The sequence below is a fragment of the Vulpes vulpes genome, chromosome 1 (genome assembly GCF_048418805.1).
Source record: "Vulpes vulpes isolate BD-2025 chromosome 1, VulVul3, whole genome shotgun sequence".
Lineage (NCBI taxonomy): Eukaryota > Metazoa > Chordata > Mammalia > Carnivora > Canidae > Vulpes > Vulpes vulpes.
Window position 1 is genome coordinate 150,399,579 of NC_132780.1, and position 22,675 is coordinate 150,422,253.

A 22,675-nucleotide genomic window follows, 5' to 3' on the forward strand; every position below is an offset into this window, starting at 1 on the left:
ATAAATCAGAGAGAGAACTGGACTGCAATGCAGACCCAGCAAAAGCTTAACTGACCTCATAATGAGCACTGAATTTGGGATCACTTTTTAGAGTTACCCTAAATTGGAAGGAGAGTGCCAGTTCTTATATGAGTGTACCAAGTAGCCATTAGATGAGAGCTACCCCTGAGGAGGGGGAATGGCTTTGGGCAAGGAGGTTTATTCAGCTGAGAGAACTTTTGAAGAGGACAGAGAGCTGAGCACTGTTACACTACCTCCAGCAGCAGGGGAATAGTCCTTTGGCTTGAAGGGAGGGTTGTATGGGTTGTTTATCAGCGTAGCTGATATAGGAGGCGAAGAGGAAGTAGGGGGATTCATTAGAAGGAAGTGATTTTGCAAGATGATTATAGGTTCTGCTCCTAGGATGTTAGAGTAGAAGTAGTAAGGTATAAACATTTTCTGGACTTATTTTGAAGGAAGATATACTGATAAATTAGTGTGGGGCATTATGATAAAGTAAGATTATTGGCATATTTGCTAATACTGATATATTGATGGAGGATTATGGAAACAAAAAAAATTGATGTGAGCCCATCATTTTTAGCCTAACCACTGAGAAATAATTATACAATTATATGCTGAGGTGGGGGGAGGTTAGGGGCATGTAGTGGGCAACAGTTTCAGGAGAAAGATAAATAATTCAGTTTTGGATGTTAATGAGATATCCAAGTGAAGATATCACTTGGATGCATGAGTGGATTATCCAGGGAGGCCATTCAGGCTGGGGAAATAAATTTGCAAGTCATTGGCTTATAAATGTTCTTTAAAGTTATAGAACCAGATGAGACTATCCAAGGAGTGACTTCTGGGCTACTTCAAACCTAAAGGGTAGGATGGCACAACGCAAACTGAGCAGGAGTGTTTAGGGGATAGCAACAGAACGAAAAGGAAATAGTTTGCTAGAAGCCAAGCTGAGAAAGTGAATTCAACAAGGGGAGGGTGATTACCAAACACTTATTCCTGATGGATAAATGTTTCTTACCATTGTCTCTTTTCCCTTCAAATTCTACCATGTATAAGGCCTGTTATTCTTTTCTGAATATCTGACTATGTCACAGTTTCACTTAGGCGCTAGGTTTTCCTCAATACTTCGAAGTTTCTAGTGTACTTGAATTAAGGAGAGTTACCAGTACTCTATTAACTAGGAGTATAAACCCCAAAGAAGAAAGAATCTACGAGTACAGTAGTACCAGGAGTAGAAGCAACCCAGATGAAGCCAATAAAGATGCCTGATAAAGATGAGGCCAAACTTAGGCTGTGATAGAATCTCACATATTTTTGATGAGAGGTCAGAATTCACTTTATAATACAGTCAATTCTGAGTCTGTGAATTGATATGGTCCTGGTTAGGATCCCTAGAATCACCTATTGTCCTAGATACAGGGAACCAAGCTCTTGGTAATTCCCATTTTCAGAGAAAATATACCACCTAGAGCTAAAACAGAATGAGAAATGTGCCAGTGTTGGTCACTGGAAACAGGAACTCAGAACTCAGAAGCTATAGGAGTGAAATCTCACCAGGAAGATGAGACTACTTCCCCAGGCGGTCTGTATTCAGCATATCACCTTGCACTATCCTCTGACTTCACTGGCGACCACCGTAACTTCTGTCTCTTTCATGAGACTGTAATGCATGTTGAGAATAAGTTCCAAATCTTCTTTGTCTTCATGTCTCTCAGAGCTTAGAATAGTGCCTGGTACTCAACAGATGTTTATGAAGATAAACGGGATTGCTAGTACCTTCTTTTATCAAGCACGGGTATAGGAACAGACAAATGGATGTCTGAATAGCTTGGGCAGCTGGATCTGTTTAATCACATGTTTCTTGGCAAACTTTTGTGTGCTAATCTATTTTTTTTCTCAAATTTGTTTCCCATGTCAGGAAGAGAGACTATTTGTTTTATACTGTTTATTTTAAAAGCAATATCTGAAGAGTCTTTTGGCCAGAAGTTACTGCAGTAATATATACTTAGTAAGAGGGTGAAAGACATCCTACTTTGGCCATCAATAATGCCAAAATTTAAAGAAAATTTGAATTATATTTGTCGCAAACTTCGACAAATTTTATTTTCTCTTGGAAAAAAGATTATTCAAGAGATTGTTTTGTATTGTTTAGTGGGAGAGAGATGCTTGAAAAGTTTGTTTTTATACAAAAAGATGGAGAAATAAACGTGTATGTTTATGTGATGCATGATTGGCTTAACCTAATTGAATAAATGTCTACATTACACTGTGAAAAAAAAGGTTTGTGTTTATAAATGTTTCAGGGTCTTGGGTAGACCCTAGGCAATGTTCTTACCAATAGGAAAAGTCATTGTAATTGGAGGATAGATGCTCTCCTCCTTCCCACCCCTCCATCCTGTGTAAGTAACTCACTTGTTTTTCATCATCCAAGACTGGGGCCTGTTTTTGAACAGGTGCCATCATTTTCTATTCAAATGAGGATGGTTTCTATAGAAATTGTCCTGAATGCATGTGCTCTTTGAGGCTATATGTAGTTACTAACCAGATGGCTGAAGCATGCTGTTATAATGCATGACCATTATGTTTTTTTCAAACTAACAATTAATACTTCTATCAATATAACAAATAGTTGCAACACCAACAATTATTAATAAAACCAAGGAAAGAAAATGATTAAAGTTGCCAATAAGACACAGAGCCAAATAGCAAAATAATGGATTAATTTAATTGGTTCTCATGTTATAAAATGATTCAAGGAAGAATTCAAATAGGGCAAAAGATAGGGGCTGAGATAGCAGATATTTCTAAAAGCAATAAATATTGCTTTGATTGGGGGAAGGAATAAGAGAGAAAAGACCAGAGGGAAGACAGAATGAGGTATTGGGGAAGAGCTTGGCAATTGTTTGAATCTACTTGGAATGAACAGATAGAACTATTGACAATGGACTGAATTGCTGCTGCCCCAGGGAGCAACTGATTAGAACTGTGTGAGATGAACTATGTGATCTCTAGGGCTTGCATGATTTCACGGTAATCCTCGCAAGATCCCTGTGAGATAAGTACTATTCTTATCCACATTTCATAGGTGAAAGGACTGCCTTTGGGTCGGTCCTGCAGCCAGTGAATGATCAACTCTAGGGTTTCGTCCTTTATGACTCTACTTGCTGCGTACTGCTGTTCTGATAGGTACCTTCACTCAAGTTGGGCATCAGCTGGGAGCTTGCTGGAAACACAGACTCTGAGGGCCCATCCCAGATCTCCTCAAGCTCTCCTGGTGGTTTATGCATAACATTGGAGAACTTCAGTGTGGAACTTTCTTTCCTTTTCCTTTTTTGCTTTGTATTTCTATTATTTGCATATGTTTTCGATTCTCAGTTGGACTGTAAACTCTTTGAGGGTGGGGAGGGTGTTATATTTTCTTTTGAGTGTCCATAAATATACGTATCCTAGAGAAAGGCATATAATTTGTCTAATGATGTAATAGCACTTCTATTCAGAAATTTAGATAATTTTCCAGGTCAAAAAGTGCTGTGTTATTTGGAAGAATTTTTGCCAGTGTGCTAGTAGAATCACTTTTGGCAGTTATTTTACTTGTAATGTTTCCACAAATTCAGGCTTTTGATAAAGTTGAAAACGTTAAGAGGTATATAATCCAGGTCCTAAAATAAAATCTTCACTCCTTCTCATAGCCTTCGGTCTGTAACCAGCCCTGGGGCTGCAACATCTTTCATTGCCAAAGCACAAATATAGATATTTCAGATTTGGAGAAAAATCAATACTTAAAAAAATAGAAATACGGAAAGCTGAAGACTCCAATCAATTTCATGTGTGAAGTCTTGAGGTTTGTTCGTCTGCAGTCAGGACACTCACTGTCTTCCAGGAAGCTCGGAAGGGAATTTTGTTTCAACAAATATTGATTCCAAGCTTCATTCTAGAGCTAATTTGATTAATAGCAAAATTTCAGTCACTACAGATGCTCTTGCTGCTTGCATTTACATGCCAAAGAATGATAATGCTATTGATTTTTTGAAATGATCACTGTGTGTTTTCTAGTGCTTTATTTAGACACAGTGTTTGCATGTATTTCTACCTCTGAATGTTCTCAGTGAGTGTGACCAACTGGTTGCTGAGATTGGCAGATGCTCGGGCCCTTCAATCAGCTTCTCGTCCCTGCACAATCTGGCTTCTCTCTTTTCGGAGAATATGTAATTGGAATACATGCTTGACAAGAAAAGAGGGCAAACACATATAGGTGGCTTTTTTTTCTTTCTTTCTTTCTTTCTTTCTTTTTTTTTTTTTTTTTTACTTCTCTTGGCTTCATTTCAGCAGTCAGTGTGACCTCTCGTGAAGTTCCACATCTAAAAATTATCTAAACATAAATCTACTCTGGAGACTACAGAATTCTTCAATTCAGGGAGGATTCCACTTTACCTCTTTTTAGAATTCTTTTTTTCTGTGTGAGTGTATGTTGTTTTAGTGAGAGGCTCCCTTCCCACCTCAGTCATCGGTTTGCTCACTCCCTTATGTGATGAATCAATGCTTCCAGAACAGGGGCTTCCGAGTGTCTGCGGGAACATTACTTCCAAATGAACTCGTGCGTCTTAGCAGGGAGCATTCAGACCACAGCCCAGGTAAAAGGAAGTCTTTCCTTAATGCTTTCAAGAACTTTTAAAGGCTGTGCAATCTGGTGTTTGCTGCAAGAGGGCTTGCGGGAAGGCTGCCTGGGTATAGATAAATTTGACTGTATATCAAAATGAAATGTTATCTACAGTTAGTGGAAGGGGTGAGCAGATAAAAGCAAACTGCTTACTGGCCAACCAAAGAAAATGCTCAGGACTGCCCTTGGTGTAGTGTTGAAGCTGACACCCTGTGATGTCTCTTCTTAACGGGAGGGAGGCTAGTGGCCATCTGCGAGTGTGGGTGTCAACATGGGAAGGAAGAGAACTTTCAGGGGACTAGAAGACAGGAAGGCATTGCAGCCTCAAACTGAGCAATGGAGCACTTAACCTGCATGGCATGGGGAAACCTAGTTTCTTAAGTTATTATTTGGCTGTCCGGTGAAAGGGGGACCGTCTCATAGAGTTTTGAGTGCTTGAAACCATATTTAGGGTAGGATTTTAATCCTTTAGGGCTAATTTCTATTATTAAAATAGTTTCCCATGGATAGGAACTAAGATGTGTTTTTAAATGGCAGTGACAACTGAAAGTGTTAACTGGCAGTTAACAAGTGCAATGATATTAACATGCATCTGTTTCTGCTTTGTGTGGAAAATGATTTTTCATCACCATAGCGATTCATTCCTGGGCTCCACAGGAACTTGGCCACCGTATGCAGTAAGGAGACAAAATTTTTTTCTTCTTTTCTGAGCAGGGGATTCAGCAGTCTACCGGCTAACACGTGGCTCTTCATCTAAATGTTACATCGTGTAGCTAGTGTAATTTCAAATCCTTTTCCAACCTAAATTCTGTATAAAAATAAAAAATCTGTACCTCCTTGGTTAGAAAACAGGATGCTAGGTAAGAGTGATGAAAAGAGCCCCGTGCTAACACTGTATTCCCAGCTTAAAAGCAGATACCAAGCCATTGCCCTTTTTGTGGTTGTGCTTCTGAGGATATGTGCGCAGATAGGAATTTATCCCTGATCTTTTTCTCCAACAGTAACCTAGGAAGATGAATACATCGTTAGTCGTATTAGATTTTCCCTTTTATGTTATTCTTGAATGACATCATGTATTGTTTCAACTAAAATTAAAAAAAAATGTTCTCCTACAAAGGGGAAGACAGTTTATGTAGGATATGGATGTGTCTGTAGGAAAATATGACAATAATGTAAAAAGAAATAATTTTACTTTTCTTTTGCTTTTGTTGTCAACATGTGGTTATGCTTAGAAATTCCCTTGAGGGCGTTGTGTTAAAAGTGCACCTTATGTACCGAAGCATCAGTTTTCATTCATATTGTGTTTCCATTATATTCACTAAAATTATAGCTATTACCCTTTGTTTTATTTTTTAAAAAGATTTTTATATATTTGAGAGAGACAGAGACAGAGATAGTGAGAGAAAGCATGGGGGGGCAGCAGGGAGAGGAAGAAGCAGACCCCCTGCTGAGCAGGGAGATCCCAGGACCCCGAGATCATGATCTGAGCCGAAGGCAGACGCTTAACCAACTGAGCCACCCAGGCACCCCAGCTATTACCCTTTAAAAAGTCTATAGTTTATGGGGGTGTCAATAGTGGAGATCTATTTGTATTTTAGAGATTTAAGTGGCATGTATTATATAAATTTATGCAAGACCATCGAAGAAGTAAATTTCTGGGATTGTGTGCATTTTAAAGGCAAAGCCACTTCCTGTTAGTAATGTTACATGTATTTCATACTCATGGGGCACTTATACTGAAGCCTTTCATACATTAGTTTTTGACTTTTACTGGGATAGAACCTAAGATAGACTTGTAGTCATCATGGGGGGAGATGGGGCAAGCCTATGGAACCTGGGGATAAAGTCACAATTTCACCTCTTTTTTGACTCCTAAAAGACTGTTTTTATTTCCTACCCACATGAAATTCTGTGATGAATTATCTGAACTACCTCTAGTGATTTTGTTGCTAAAATCACTCTCCATCTATCATGATATTGATGAGATTAGTCTTGTAAAAAAGCCTTCCTAGAAAATAATCTATCCAGTAAGTGTGTTGTATTGTTATTGCTGATAAGACTAATGGGCTTCCCAAATCTCACAAAGGATCTAATGTTCTTTACCACAAAGGAGAGCACTGATTTATTATTTTCTGATGATTAGCTGCAACCTGGGAATTTTGACATGACTGCAATGAGGCAATAATGACAACTATCTTTAAAGGCATAAAAGAATATTTGGGGCACCTGGGTGGTGCAGCCGGTTAGGCATCCAACCCTTGGTTTCAGCTCAGGTCATGATCTCATGATGAGATCAAGCCCTGCATTGGGTTCTGCACTCAGCACAGGGTCTGCTTGTCCCTCTCCCTCTACTCCTCCCCCTGAACTCTCTTTCTTTCATAAATAAATAAAATCTTGTATAAAAAAAAGAATATTAAAACATGAGAGTTGGATCAGAAGGGTTTGTCTGTATGTTTGATATTCCTTGAGGAATATGCATCATTTCTAGAAGGCATAGCTATTTTCATTTTTTAGTTACCAGAAAGTTTTACTGTATAATAAATGGCCTACGGTTAGTTCATTCGTCCTATAACTTGGGTGAAATCTCTTATAGGAGACCCAATTCTCTTTGTTTGATTACATGCTCAAAAAGAAAATATACAATTACTAATCTAGTGTCCTAGGCAGCCTGCTCCAGGTACCACCTGACCCCAGGGTCACATTCTACCCTCATGCTCTCGAGTCTTGCTGTCACCCAGTGTGACTTCCATTTTTGCCAGGCTGACCTTGCCAGCCCTCTTGTCTCATAGTTGCTTGAGCTTCACAAGCTCAGTGACTTTTCTGTTTTTTCTTCTCAGATATTCTGTCTCAAGGCCAAAGCCTAGACCACATAGAATTACCATACCTCTAAATCTTAAACTCTCACATACCATACTGTAAACCCAACCCATTCTCCCAGACACTCACTGTGCTACCGAATCTGTACTCTGAGCCTCAGAGAACACTGGAATCTGAGGGTCTGGAATCTGAATCCTGGAATCTGAGGGTCTCTCTTCTGGACCCATCCAAACTCCACTCCATGGTGGTCATTTGCTTTCCTCTCAAGGGTCCTCAATTTCCTCAATTTCCTTCTGCTAAAACTACTTCCAAACAACAGCTCTGTAAGTGCTACAGTTGACTTTCCCTGTTCTTGTGAGAGGTCATTTGAATATCCCTGCAGGGAATATCAAACCACCAAGCAAATTTGCTTTACCACAACAAATTCATGGGCCCTTAGTATAGCCTATCAGTCCTTTTGTTTATAGTCAGGCATCTTTCCTATTGATGTCAATGATATTCCAGTCTTTTCTATTTTCCTTAAAACCCCATGTCACCTTTGCTAGTTCTTCTTTAGCTACTGGATCACTTAGTGTTCCGAGTCTAGAGGGTTCAATCTTGGACCTCTTCTCCTATTTTTGCCTCCTCCCTTGGTGATCTCATCTGGTCTTGTGGTTTTAGATACTATGTATCAGTTAACAACCCTAATAATTTTATCTTTAGCACAGACTTCCCTCTAAACTTGACTCATGCCTGCATTTCCACTGGGATGTGTATCTGACATAGCAAATTTAATCTTTATTCTTGGGCTAGCTTCACCTGTTGTTTTCCCCATTTTAGTGAATAAAATCTCACTTCTTGTAGTCATTCAGGTCAATAATTATGTACTCCTCTTTTTTTTAAAAGATTTTATTTATTTATTCATGTGAATACACAGAGAGGAGAGAGAGGGAGAGAGGCAGAGACACAGGCAGAGGGAGAAGCAGGCTCCATGCAGGGAGCTCGATGTGGGACTCGATCCCGGGTCTCCAGGATCACGCCCTGGGCTGAAGGTGGTGCTAAACCGCTGAGCCACCCGGGCTGCCCTTGATTCTTATCTCTCTCCTATATCCCACATCTAATTTTTAAGCAAATTCTAAGTTTTCCTTTAAAATATAGACCGAATCTTAACTATTCTTATCATGGTTACCATAGCAACCCAAGTTCAATCTACCATTTTCTCTCCCATGGGCCATTGCAATGGCCTTATAACCAGTCTTCATAGCTTATAACTATATAAGTACCATATATTTTACATATTTATTTTTGTTTACTACTTCTTCCACTAGAATGTAAATTCCATTAGTGTAAAGATTTTTGCTCACCATTATATCACCACCACTTAGAGAGGTGTCTTAGCATTCAGTAATGAGACCTTGTTGAATAAATGAAAGTAAGTAGAAGGTAAAATATTCAAGTGAGTGTTGATTTTAGTAGGCACATAGTGGTGGGACTTAAGGCCACATAAAAGAACAAAGACACAGGTAGATAAGTAGATGTGATGGGAACCTTGGAAATTCTTTTCCGATTGCTTCAGTTATCTCAGTGAAATAAGAAACAAAGTCATCAGCTCAGAGTAAGACCATTGAAGAAGCTGTAGGGGGTTTGAAGAAAGAGGAGAGGATGTGAGTTTTCTAGGAAAGTGGGAGAGTGCATGGGCTATCAAGCTATAGTGTGTTTATAGAGCAGCATTGAAGGGTCTGCTTGGGCTGAGAGTCATAAATTCGAAATGAAACCAGTAAGCATAGTTGTGTGATTTCCTCCAATCACATACCTTTTTGGTGCAGGAGTAGAGTAGGTAGGAGTTTAGATTTCGTGAGGGTGTCGATTTACCCAAATGGGAAGGGATGATGTGAGAGAGGGAAGGACACTTGAAGAGTATGCATGAGGGGAACTGTGGGGGAATGCAGTCACTGAGGCTGGTTAAAAAGAAAAAAAAGTATGGGACCATATAATTTTGGAAGGATCAGTAGATTTTCATTCTGGTGGGGTCTGAGAAATGTTGGAGTTGGAGTATGAGAGGGGGGTATGGAAGGAAAAGTAGTGGCAATCAGAGGGAAGAGAATAGAAAATGTGACATTATAGAGGTGTTGTGGCTATTGGTTGAGGCTAGGTATTTGAGAAGCAGGAAGGAATAGAGGCCAGGGCAACACACTCTGAACAATGATGTTGGGTATCGCACAAAGCATAGTATTAAAGAGAGTGGAATTGAGCCAGGAACTAAATATTCAAAAAGGGAGGGCTTAATTTGGGTGCGGGCAGATGACAGTGCAGAGGAGAGGTTATGAGTGGTATACACTAATAACAAGAGATTCAAATCTGGCAGTTCCTAGGTTAAGAGGAATGTAGAATGGTCTGGAAGCAGTACAGGGGAGTGAGGCAGACATTCTTGTACTTCCAGGGCCAGTGTGAGAGAAAATAGCTACCATTAAGGTTGCATCTTTGAGACAGAGCCTTTCAGAAGAAGCCATGGTTTGGCTAAAGCTAGGATAGTTAGAGGTTAAGGACATGGAGGATTTTGTGATGGCTGACTGAATACCAGAAAGTGTAGGGTTGAAAGCCTTCAAGAGTTGGAGCAGGGCACAGATGGGAAAAGAATGAGGGGTGTGCATAGCACACAGGGGTTGTGGGGTGACTCTGAGGCTCAGGTTTCTCACAGGGGCTGACATGGCTGGAGTTAAAAGGAATGCCAAGATTAAGCCTGAGGGGTCCAAGGCCTTAAAAGGGGGCATGACTTAAAGAGAGAGGAGAGTTAGGGTCTTACCAGTGTGTATCATATTTCTTCTGCTGAGGCATGGAGGTGACAGAGAATAAGTGTTACTCCAACTACATGGGGCTGATAGTATTATAGCTATCGATTATAGCTATATAGCTATTGATTATAATTGAATGTTGATTATGCCACTTTTCTGCTTCCCCAATGCACCATATTCATGAGCTTTTCTGTATCTTAGTTCATTATCTCTGGACTCAAAGGAGGCCATGTTCTTTCTCCTGTTCCCTTAGCTTATTTTGCCTGCTTCTTCCAGGACCTTGTTTTGCTTACCTTCTCTCCTGGTTCCTCCTGCCAGGCTACAGGTGTGTTCAAGTCTATTCAATTACATGCCAGTACAGGCACCTCTTTGACTCTTTTTCTCTTGCTAATTACTTCCAACATCCCTCCTTATTCCTTATCCAAACTTCTTGAAAGAAAAATTTATGGCACCATCTTCTCTTTTTCCCTTTCATTTAGTCCTCATTCTATTGCTTTTGGCTTTCTGTGCTTGTTACTAGCCATGCATCTTTTAAAACCAGAATTATCTATCTAAAACTTTAATGTGACTTCATCATTTCCCAATCTATGGTCCTATACTGGTTGTCTGTTGCCAATAGGACAGAATCTAAGCTTGATCCACACCGCACTGTTGCTGCCCTTCCATTTTCCATTCATCTGGTTTTCTTAGCCCAGGATAGCCTTATCTTCCTCTTCACTGGGAGTATATTTCAGATATTGCCTTTTACAGAGCTTCTCAGGGTGGATAGGTAGGTACCCCTCATTACTTTTCCCTTAGTATTGTCTGCATACCCTTTTTTCTTCTTGTGCATGGTCTGTTGACCATTGCTTATTCACTATGGCATCCCTGGCTCCTGAGTGCCTCCCACACAACAAACACTAAGCACAATTATTCTTGAATGAATAAAGCATGAATAAAAGAGAAAGTATATCCTTGAGGATAGACATTGGCATTCTAGTAGCCAAAAAAAGCATACTTTCAATTTTAAATCCATTTCTTAGTACTCCCATTAAGGGTACATATTGGAAATTTCTTGCAGGCTTGGTAATTATGAGACAAACTGAACAGGCAAACTGAGGGTTAAATGAATAATGGTAAATTTTGAAACAGACTAGATGCTGTGTTTGTGATGACCTTACTGAGGTAGATGTGCCCTGTAATATACCAAGAGATCAACTAGCCAATCCACTATTTTGTTGCCATCCCCTATAACAGGATCTTTCTGGGGTTGTATTACTTTCTCTGATAAATGGAGTAATTAAGGAAAGGGATCTGATCAATTATCACTATTTTTATAGCTGTTTTCTTGGGCAACCATACACACAATCACAGGAAAATAGGCAACTTATCAAAATAAATGAAGTAACTATCATGGTATATAGAAAATAAAGTCAAGATAAACCTTTGACAGGACTGAAAGTCTAATTTATTACCTGTCTCATAGGTCTCTTCTGGTGATTCTGAAGCCAAACCTCTGATCTTCACATTTGTCCCCACTGTCAGAAGACTACCAACCCACTCTAAGTTGGCTGACACCTCTAAATTCCTTGTTAAAATTCCTGAGGAACCCAGTGATAAGAATCCAGAAACTGTAAATAGGGTAGGATTACTTTTGTTCTTTTTTTGTATTAAGCAATTGTATATTAAATATTAATTGTCCATAAGAATAACTTGGAAATTTGTATGAATGTTTATTTCCTTTGCACAAAGTGAGATGTCTGTGAAATGTAAGGCTGACTAAAAATATAATGTGTAATAGAAACCCAAACTTTATCATACTCTCTTTTTCTCTAATACACTATTCTCAACTTTTCTCAGTTGACGTCCTATTCCTTGCTCTTCACATGCACATTCTGCCTCCTAGCACTTCCTCTTCTCCCAAATATGTCTTAAAAAAGTAAAAACAAAATTTCTTGAAAAGTTTGAATTTCTGTCAATTTCTTGACAGAAAATACAAGAGAAAACAGTGATGTATTATTGTTTTACATGCAATAAATAAGCAAAATTTAAAATGTGCAATATCCTGGGCTGGGTCAGTTGTGAAGATATTGACATGCTCACACTTTGCTACTAGCTTTGTGAATTTGTGTAAGTTTGGTGGAAAGCCCTTATCCACAGTCATAAAAATGTGTATAACCTTTCAGTGATCTAACTCTTGGAAATGTTTTCCAAGGAAATAGTAAAGAAGCAGAAAAATGTTGTGTAGGAAAACAGGAAAAAATAAAAATTGTCTAATAGCTAATAATCAGAAAAAAGTTAAGAATGTGATAATACATCACTTTCAGAAAGTTATAATCATGGCAATTATGTAATTTTATGGCAAAAGTTACTGTTATAAAACAGTAAGAGACAAGATAGATTATCAAATTCTATTTATATGCTGATAATGCTTATCTAAAATGAAGACCAAGACTGGAAATAAAATTAAAAAACTTTAAAGAATCCTGAAAATGACTTTTGTTAGACTAATGACATTTTGGGTGAAAAAAACTTTCTCTTTAAAATGTATTTCAGTACCATCTCCTTATGAGCAAAATATGACTGGGGGACTTTGGGGCATTCTTGAACCACTAAAAGGGGATAAAATAATCTGATTCACCTTGTCTGTATGAAAACATCCAGAAAGTTATAATATATCTGTGATCTGAGATTTTCAATGCTACTACCTTATTTCAAAGACTCTTGAGGTCAAATTATTTCAAGGAGATCTTGAATGCTACAATAGGAATTTCTGGGAAGTTTCTTATAGTACTTGACTACACATAATATATTTATGAGATCCTTTGTTACAGGTGCTATGAGCACATGAGACTGCAGATATATGAATTCATCTTGGTTGCAAACCTCCAGAGCTTCCTAAGATGTTGATATTTGCTGATTGAAATGATAAACACACAACTACATATTTAAAATATTCAAGATTTTTCTCCTATTTTTAAAAATAGTTTAGTATTAGAATAGGGTAAATCATCCCTTGATCATTTATATATTTATCCACTATTTACTGAATACACTATATGCTTGGTGCTGTGTTCTGAATGAGTAAAATCAACTCACATAAGTCATTATTGGGAAGGCATGCAATAAAAAAAGTGAAGTGTATGTAATAAAATTTCAGACAGTGATAAAGCTGTAAAAAATATATCAGAGGACAGAGAATCATGGACTATAGGAAGGGAATTATTTTAGATCATTAATAATGTTTTCAAAAACTAGTTCAATTATTGCCATCTTTTTAGTTATTGCTATTTTTTGTAATAAGCAATTTGTCTTTGAATCCTGTTATTTTTAATTTAAACTTATTTTTGGGTTTTTGTGATTGTACAGTATTTTAATTTAAAATGCGAAATGACCATTGTTCAAGAAATCCTAATTGGAGGCAATTTGTGTTTTGCTTCAACTAAATTATCATCAGCTGAAAAATGTGCAATGGATATATAAAATCACCTCCTTATTTTAGTTATATATAATTAGTAGTTTGACTTCTATTTTCACACATACAACGTATATGCACATAATAGCATATGCTAAATTTATCATCATGTTTGAAATTTCATTTATTTTAGTTTACTTAGTGTCTTTTTAAATGTTCTATTCCTAAGTAATTTTAGGCCTAAAGAAATGTTACAAAGAAAAGGATCATAACCACAACATGGTTATCAAAACCAGAAAAATAAACATTGGTCTTTTAAACACAATCTTAGTGTTCACTGCTGCCATTGTTTCAGAAGATGTTTGATAGCTTGATAAAGCTATCTTACTCTGGTCTTGTAAACCCTCTATGCACTCATAGAAAATTGGATGGGAAAAGATTTAGAATTACAAAATAAAATAGCAGTGGAAAATACTTTGTACTAAAAATATCTACTTGTTTTTTTGGTGTCTTATTCTTGAGTTCTTTTCAATTAGTTCAGATTGTTTTGTATGAATGTCTATGTAGTTTATTGCAATTTTATTTTTCCTTTCAGGCTTTTGGAGATATTTGTATTATTTTAGAAACTTTCAATGGGGTTTCCTTTCTCTCCTGGCTTATATAGGATATACAGGTTTTGCTTGACCAAACCCCGTTTGTTTCATGAATGTTTCCATTAACTTCAACACAATCTCTCCTAAACCAACCTAATTTTTAAATATATTTAAAAAAACCTTGTCCTTGGAGATTATAAGCAGATTAAACTTTTAAGTGTACATGCAAAAAGGAAGCCATGTCAGACCAATGTTAATGCTTTTATGCCTCTACATTAATTGCAGTCTGAGTCCAATGAGTACTTGACGTTGAATGCTGGGAGCCAACCAGAGAGAAACCAAGGGACATTGATTTATCCTTCAGAGGTCAGTGAAAAGATTTCACAAGAAAGGGGATTTAAAGCAAAAGAACTTCAAGGAATGCAGCAAAGTGACCTCTTCAAAGCTGAATATGTCTTTATTGTGGACTCGGAAGGGGAAGATGAAGCTACAAGTGGAAAAGATGAACAAGGCCCCCCTGGGGGGTTGGGCACCACAGCTTCTCGGCCCAAGTCTCTAGCAATTTCCTCCAGTCTGGTCTCTGACGTGGTACGTCCCAAAACACGGGGGACAGACTTCCAGGCCCCATCACATTCTGAAATGCCTCATGGGATTGCCCCTCAGCAAAAGCACGGGCAGGTAGGTTTTTCTTCTTCTCATAAGAAAAAATGAATGTTTATATACTCTTTATCCTTAGTCTGCAAAGGCCTTCCTGTTTGAGGCATACAAAACTCTCAAAGAAAAAGATGTTGAAAAACCAAAATCCCAAGATCATAAATCAACACAGAGTAAATATAGATAATACATTCATAAGACAAAAAAGATTATATAATTGTACTGTGAATTGGCTGAAGAGAAAATGTAAAATGTTCAGCTGGAGTGGATCTGGGGGAATGTTATCTCTTACTTTTGAACAATTCTTGGAAAAGGTTGATTCTGGGAGTTTCTTAGGAGAGAGTGCCTGGTTAGCTGAATGCATCCACCAGCATACTGCAGATATGAGAAAGATCCTGTGGGGAGACATCAGTTGGATGTTAGACATAGGCACATTATTTTTAAACTACTGAAAGAGTAGTAAAAGGATATGCTAGGAAGTAAGAGTGTGTAAGAAAAAAAATATTCTCACCTGTGTTTCTTAAGGAGAATATCTGTTGTGGTCCTGGAAGCTACTAACACAGGTCTTGCCTCAGTGAAATGGGAAGAAGATCCTACCCCAAAACTTAGCAGCAAAATTGAATAGTTCCTTTAAGTTGGAGAACCTATTTAAGACCCATTTCTGTGATGGGAGGAGAGAAAGGGGGTAGATAGGGAGGGATTCTGAAGAGAAAAATGGAAGAATTTGCCATTGGCTGGCTATTTGTTGTGATGAAATTATAAAATGACTCTGAGAAGGCATAGGTAGAATGTCAGGTATGCAGAGGCTGGCTTTGGGAGTAGACAGTGGATGCAAAGTTGTCCTTGAGAAAGCATGAGTCAGTACCCAGGATTTCCTGTTTAGGATCTGCTAAACCAGGCACTTGCAACATCACAAAGTAGTGGGGAGAACATTTTTATTGATGAGTTGGCCTTTTGGTGCTGCTATGACCTATGCTTGGATATCTTATTTTGGGTGCCACCTTATTTTCATTTGTACAGCCTTCACGGACTTCCTGATGCTGAATTTATGCCACCTATAAGCATCCAGTGTCCTTAAGCTATATTTTGGTGATAGAAAACTCTCACTGGGATACCCCACCTCAGTCTACTGAACTAAAATATTTATTTCTTCTCAAAATTTATTCTTAGACAGTTGGAACATTGGAAATGTTCTAATCATATAATTAAACATATTCTCAGTAAGCAGTGATAGACTTAAACATTTCTTTCTTGCCTTGGGAAAGATGATAGAATAGCCAAGTTGGAGACATGGGGGTTTCCAAAGTCAGGGAAGAATAATTTGATGATACCAAGTATAAGTAAACAAAGAAAATATTCTTAATGAAGCAATTTTTGGATTTTTGCTTTACTTTTCCCCTCAATTGTTAGATTTCTTTCCCTGAGTTGGTCATTTATTTTTATATGACCAAGTACACAGAAGTCAAACTAGAGACTGAACATACTTTGGGATCTTTTGTCCAAAATGATCATATGGCAGTAGATCATAGTCGACATAATCAAAGCTCTTAATGAAAAGGCAAAGTTTAACCTAATTCATTGGCGGTGGCTGAAAATGATGGTTACCACTAATGGGGGAATAGTGGTTCTTGAAATGTTTGGGAGTAGCCATTGTTTCTGTTTCACTTTCCTATAATAATCTGTTTGAGGGTTGCCTGAGTGGCTCAGCAGTTGAGTGTCTGCCTTTGGCTTAGGGTGTGATCCCGGAGTCCCAGGATTGAGTCCCACATCGGGCTCCCCACAGGGAGCCTGCTTTTCCCTCTGCCTATGTCTCTGCCTTTCTCTCTCTCTCTCATGAATAAATAAATAAAAAATCTTAAAAAAAATCCATTTGAGTGATGAATAGTAGACCATCATCAAATAAAAATAAGATAAAATAAGAATAAGATAACTGTTAACCACAAATGTCAATCACAGAGAAATCACCAGAGAACCGAAGAAGGCATTCTGAGAATTTTAGTGTAGTCAGTAGCAGAAGCAACAAGTTTAAAGCATATTCCTGATTGGATTACTTGATGCCAACAACATCAACTTTTCAATCAGAAATGTAGTCATTTAAGTGAATTTCTGGTCTACCTGGTAAAAACGAATCTGTGTATAGAACTGTCCATAAACTAGCACTATTAATCAGCAATAATTTATTAAGCTATTCAACAAGATGCCTTCAGTTCCTGCTCTGGCTTTTAATCTTTCCATAAACTAGCCTAGATGTCATTTTCTATCCAGATCTTCTACTTCTCTTCTTCAATTCTTCTGAACTATCACAAAAGTACATACTTCATACTTTTCCATCCCTAAGCCCCTGATTCCTCCAAGTATAAAGCTTTTTTCTTTCCTGGGCACATTCCATGTTGTGCTAGGCTACTCGATACTCTAAACTCAGTTCAAGGGCAGCCCAGGTGGCTCAGCGGTTTAGCGCCTGCCTTTGGCCCAGGGTGTGATCCTGGAGACCTGAGATTGAGTCCCACATTGAGCTCCCCACAGGGAGCCTACTTCTCCCTCTACCTGTGTCTCTGCTTCTCTCTCTCTCTCTCACTCTGTGTGTGTGTTTGTCTTATGAATAAATAAATAAAATCTTTAAAAATAAACTCAGCTCAAGTAGTGCCTCTTCCTAGAGACATTCCCTATGAAGTTAAGACTTCTCCTCCATCTTTACCATTTTCCATATAGTTTTTTAGCCATTTTAGGAAATCTCTATTATAACTCCTTTCACCCTACTGTAATAATGGATTATCTTCCTTCCTCACAAAACAGAGAGCAATATAAGTCAAGGTTTGTCTAATTTATTTCTGTGTCTCCAGCACTTAGTACAGTGTCTTGCATGCAGGTGAGGTTCAATAAAGTATGTAAACTGAATAAATATTTAAGAGTTCACATCTTTGAAGTCTTTACACAGATATTGACTCCTTTATGAAGTCAGCTTTGGTTCTCTGAGTCAAAATAAACTATCCCTCAATATGATTCTGATAGCTTTTTCTCTGTACATCTTTTATAATACTTATCCTATTTCAGCATGTATTATAACTATTTAGGTGCATGCCTTATCTCCCCTAGCAGATTGTAAAGTCTTTAGAGGTAAAATCCATGTTAAATCCATTTTATTAAACATTTTGTTCCCCACAGTGGTTACTATTTTATCATAAACATACTCCATATAAATATTGAGTTGAATATATTGATGTTCCAAATACTTTCATTGAAGTAACATGTTTAAATAAAAGTGCATTATGTTAAAAAAATCACAAAATCGTTAAAAAATTTAAAGTGTAGGTCAAAAATAATAATGATATGTAAAATAAGCAATTGAGTCAAAATCCTCTCAAATAAAATTCAGAAAGAAAGAGTAATGTTTTTGAGTGTTGGCATCTTAAGTGTTGAGGTAAAAGTCTAAACTGTCTTAACTGGGGATAATATTAGAGTTAAAAGAGAGGTGAATATACACATACAAACACAGAGTGATTTGGCTGAAAGACCTATGATAAAGCCTATAGCAACAAGCAGTGACAGTAGGACTAAAAAGAACTTACAGGGTAGAATTAACTGGATTTGTTCATTGACATATATGGGAAAAGTCAAGGATGGATGAAATTTCTAACCAGGGAAATTGGATGAATGTTATTAATTGAGGTTTTGGGAAGTGATAGGAAGAGATAAGACATTTAATGTGGAGTTTGGGTTGCCTTGATGGCACATCATAATGTGCCCCCTCTGCTAGGGAGCCAGAAGTATGAATCTGGAACATAGGAGAGGGATAGGAGACTGGAGATATTTGCTACATAAGTTGATGAAAGTGGAGATATTTACTCATGGAAATAATTTGGAACAAAAAGACATAAGGTTCAAGTCAGAATAGAAGCCAATGACAGAGACTGTAAAGGGCCTATGAATGGGCCACGTCCTTTGGAAGGACGTCCTTTGGGCCACGTCCAAGGAAGTTGAAAAGAGGGATTTCATGCAATGAAAGTTGGTGGGATGTTTAACAAAAAGAATAGTCTACAACAAGGTCAAATAAAAAAATATTATTAATACAAAGAAAAATCAAATAAAAAACAAGGTCAAATAAAGTAGGACCTTCAGAGCCCATTATATCTTAGAATTAGAAGGTCATCAAATGACCTAAATGGGAACAGTGTGAGTGGGGTGATAGGGACAGAAATGAAGTTGAGAAATAGATGGGTGGTAAGGAAAGGAGCCCATGCACTAGAGAGATGCTTTGGGAAAGCAGGAATGACACTGGCAACATAGTGACCATGTTTCTCTGGGTAGTTTTTTGAAATAATAAACCTTAGTTTCCTCATTTGTAAAGTGGGATAATGATATCAACCTTCCTTGTGAAGATTAAATGAGATAATGTATGCAATGTGCCTAGAACAGTGCCTGGCTCATGGTAGGTTTTCAACAGATGATTTACCATATTTAAGTTTGAGATGGCAGCATGTTTTAGGGTACAGGGTAAAGAATTTGTGAGGTGGGAGAGGTCTTGTTTAAAAAATTTTTTTTTCAAGATTTTATTTATTTATCTAAGAGAAAGAGAGAAAGGGAGCATGAACAGTGGGGAGAGGGAGATGCACAGACTTCCCTCTGAGTGGGGAGCCTGATACAGGGCTTGATCCCAGGACCTTGAAATGATGACCTGAACTGAAGGCAAGATACTTAACTGAATGAGCCACCCAGGAACCCAAGGGAGAGGTTTTATATTGGTTCAAAAGTAGCTTGGGTATAAGAACAGAGGGGAAGATATGGAAAATGAGGTCAGAAAAACTGGCTGGGAGTAAATAAAGTATGCTTTTACATAAAAGTCTGGGAAATTAGGACACTGGCATGCATATTTATTAAGTACCTAGATTTTATGGATCCATGGAAAAAAATTACAACAAATTATTTGGGTAGGGGGTTAGACATAGAAACCTTCCTAATACCCCCAGGCTTCAATCTGCTCTGATGCATCCCTGAGATCCCTCAATGGTAGCATGTTATTTCCTCTGAATGATGAATAAATTTTGCCATTAGCCCAAGGGGCAGAGGAAGTACATTTATGCAAAATCAAGTTATTTTAACAATTCCAGCAGAAAGGTGATGGAACCTTTTATTTAACAGGAGGGTCTCCTGACTTGTTGATGTCAGAACCCAGTTTTTTTCTTGCTGATGAGGTAAAGACTGAATTTGGTATCATAGTCATTGTCCCCTTCCCCTGCTCATCTTCACTATCCAGAGTCTAGAGAAGAACAAGAGGGGATAGTCACTGAGGGAGGTGATGAGGCTTTCTTCAAGGAGACACTATGTCCCTGCACTCCCACTCCGTCCTTCTGTTCCTGAATCCACTAGACACTGTTTCTTCATTCCTGCATGACGGTAATATGACAGGCATTAGGGAGTAAGGGAATTAAACTGTATAAGGCATAGTACCTATCTTTAAGGAACTTGAAAAAGATGCACCTGAAAACAGTGGCAATGGAAGGGAACATGTTCTAGGAAGGAGGGGAAGTTCAGGGGGAGGACGCCTAGATCAGCCCAGATGATCAGGAAGGGTCACACTGTAGGTAGCTGAAATGTGAACAATGAGTACACAAGTTTTCTTGGCAGATAACTAGGGCCTGGGCATTTCAGACAATGTGAATGGCCAGGGAAGTACCAACATATAAGAAGAGGATGGAAAAAGACAAGGGATATGAAAAGGACTTATCAAACGATAGGAAATAAAGTAGGAGACAGTGATAAAATAGAAGCCACAGATAAAACAGTTTTTAAAAGGAGGGAGAGTTTGGAAGTCAGATTCTATGGAGAAGTCAGAAAAGATAAGGCTTAGGAAATATGAATCACTGTAGACATTGGCAATAACAGTTTCTGTGGAAGAGTAGGAAGTAAGACCTGTTATGAAGTCAGTGGGAAGTATATTAGTTTTCTATTGCTGCATAACAGATGACCATAAATTTAATGACTTTAAAAAACACCTATTTATTTTCTCTAGGTTTCCATAGATCAGAAATCTGTGCCCACCTGAACCAGTTCTTTACTCAGGGCCTCCTGGCTTAGAAGTTTAGGTGTCACTTTGCACCCTCATCAGGAGGCCCCCAAGGGGAAGGATTTGCCTCCAAGCTCCCTCGTTCTCGGCAGAATTTGTTTCCTTGAGGCTGTACATTTCATGGCAGCTTGCTTCTTAAAGCTGGCAGCAGAGAAAGAAAATCTCCGCTGCTGAAATCTCTAAACTTTGACCCTCTTTTAAAGAGCTCACTTAATTAGATCATACCTACACAGGATAATCTGTTGACTAACTCAAAATCACCTGACCAGGGACTTGAATTATATCTGCAAAACACCTTCAGCTTCGCCGGGTTCTATTTGAACCATGTCCTGGATTCCACCCGTACCCAAAAGAGGGGGATTACGAAAGGGTGGGACTCCTTGGGAAGTCTCTTTAAGGTGTTTTGGCTACAAAAGTAAGGAAATCAATATCATGATTGTGTGGTGCACAATACTGATTTTTTTTCACTAGTAAATTTTATTATTTTGATTGATTTAAAAACTTTTCATCTTGATTTCTTTCTGAAACTAAATAAGAAATGTATAGTTTTTCTTAAAAAAAGCAATGATGTTTTATAAATTGCCCTTTCAGATTTTCTTGTCAGCCTGTTTCAAGGAAATCCATGTGTTCAATATACTTGCTCGAAGTTTAGCCCATACCAAATGGTTGTTTAATCCAAATATCTGAGCAGCAAACTGAGCTAATCCCTCTGGTGAAAGTATGGTCAAACAGCCAAGACCACTGGGTAATTGAAGAGAGTCACTAAAAAAACAAACAAACAACAACAACAAAAACAACAACATGGGTCTGAAATTAAGGGATATACAGGATCCACAAAAATCTTGGTGTATGTGTGTGCATATGTTTTTATCAGTCAGCTTTTGCTGCATAACAAACCATGCCAAAATGTAGTGTTTTTGAAGAGTGAGCATTTATTTAGCTCAAGTATCTACAGGCCACCAATTTGGCTGTGTTCATTTGGGTGGTTCTGCATATCTGAGGCAAGGTCAGCCAATCTTTGCTGTGGTTCACTTATTTGTCTGTAAGCAGTTGCTGGGTTGGCTGGTAGCTCATTAGCTGAGATGTCGTCTTGTATCCTCCAGTGGACTAGCCTGGGTGCATTCACATCAGGGTGATATTCTGTATTCAGCAAGCTGGCAAACTCTAAGGCACTCCTGGCTTCCAAGTCATTGCTTCTTGGATCATGTTTGCTAATGTCCCAGTGGCCGGACCAAGTCATAAGGCAGTTGAGATGGAGTGGTGAGGAAAAGGACTTTACTTTTTTTTTAGGAAAAGAGTATTTGGGGCATTTTTATGATCCACTGCATGACATTTATTACTATGTTTTTCAAGATTGGAAGGATTTTGGTTTATATTTACGGGACAAATGAGACAGCTAATAAAAAAGAAAAAGGATGGATACATAGCACGTGGGGGATAACTGATGAAATAAAATTCCCAAGAATGCAAGAGCTACTGTGATTCAGAGTATATAGGGAAAATTTACCTTATAAAATATGAAAATTCAGGCAGCCCGGGTAGCTCAGCAGTTTCAGGACGTGACCCTGGAGACCAGGGATTGAGTCCCACATCGGGCTCCCTGCTAGGAGCCTGCTTCTCCCTCTGCCTGTGTCTCTGCCTCTCTTTTTCTCAGTGTCTCTCATGAATAAATAAATAAAATATTTAAAAATAAATAAATAAAAATAAAAGATGAAAAGTCATTAT

General features: G+C 38.2%; 1 protein-coding gene across 29 annotated transcripts in view; it reads left to right on the top strand.

The window, feature by feature from the left end:
* MLIP (muscular LMNA interacting protein) overlaps positions 1-22,675 on the top strand; it is a 256,000-nt gene that overhangs the window by 109,161 nt on the left and 124,164 nt on the right. For 19 of the 29 annotated variants that reach the window (XM_072734190.1, XM_072734243.1, XM_072734237.1 and 16 more), the window contains 2 exons: positions 11,714-11,869; positions 14,521-14,913. In XM_072734190.1, coding sequence (XP_072590291.1) covers positions 11,714-11,869; positions 14,521-14,913 — 549 coding nt within the window. Of the gene's footprint in view, positions 1-4,140; positions 4,635-11,713; positions 11,870-14,520; positions 14,914-22,675 lie in introns of those variants that run through there. The other 10 variants (XM_072734319.1, XM_072734180.1, XM_072734314.1 and 7 more) reach the window with 4 other exon arrangements.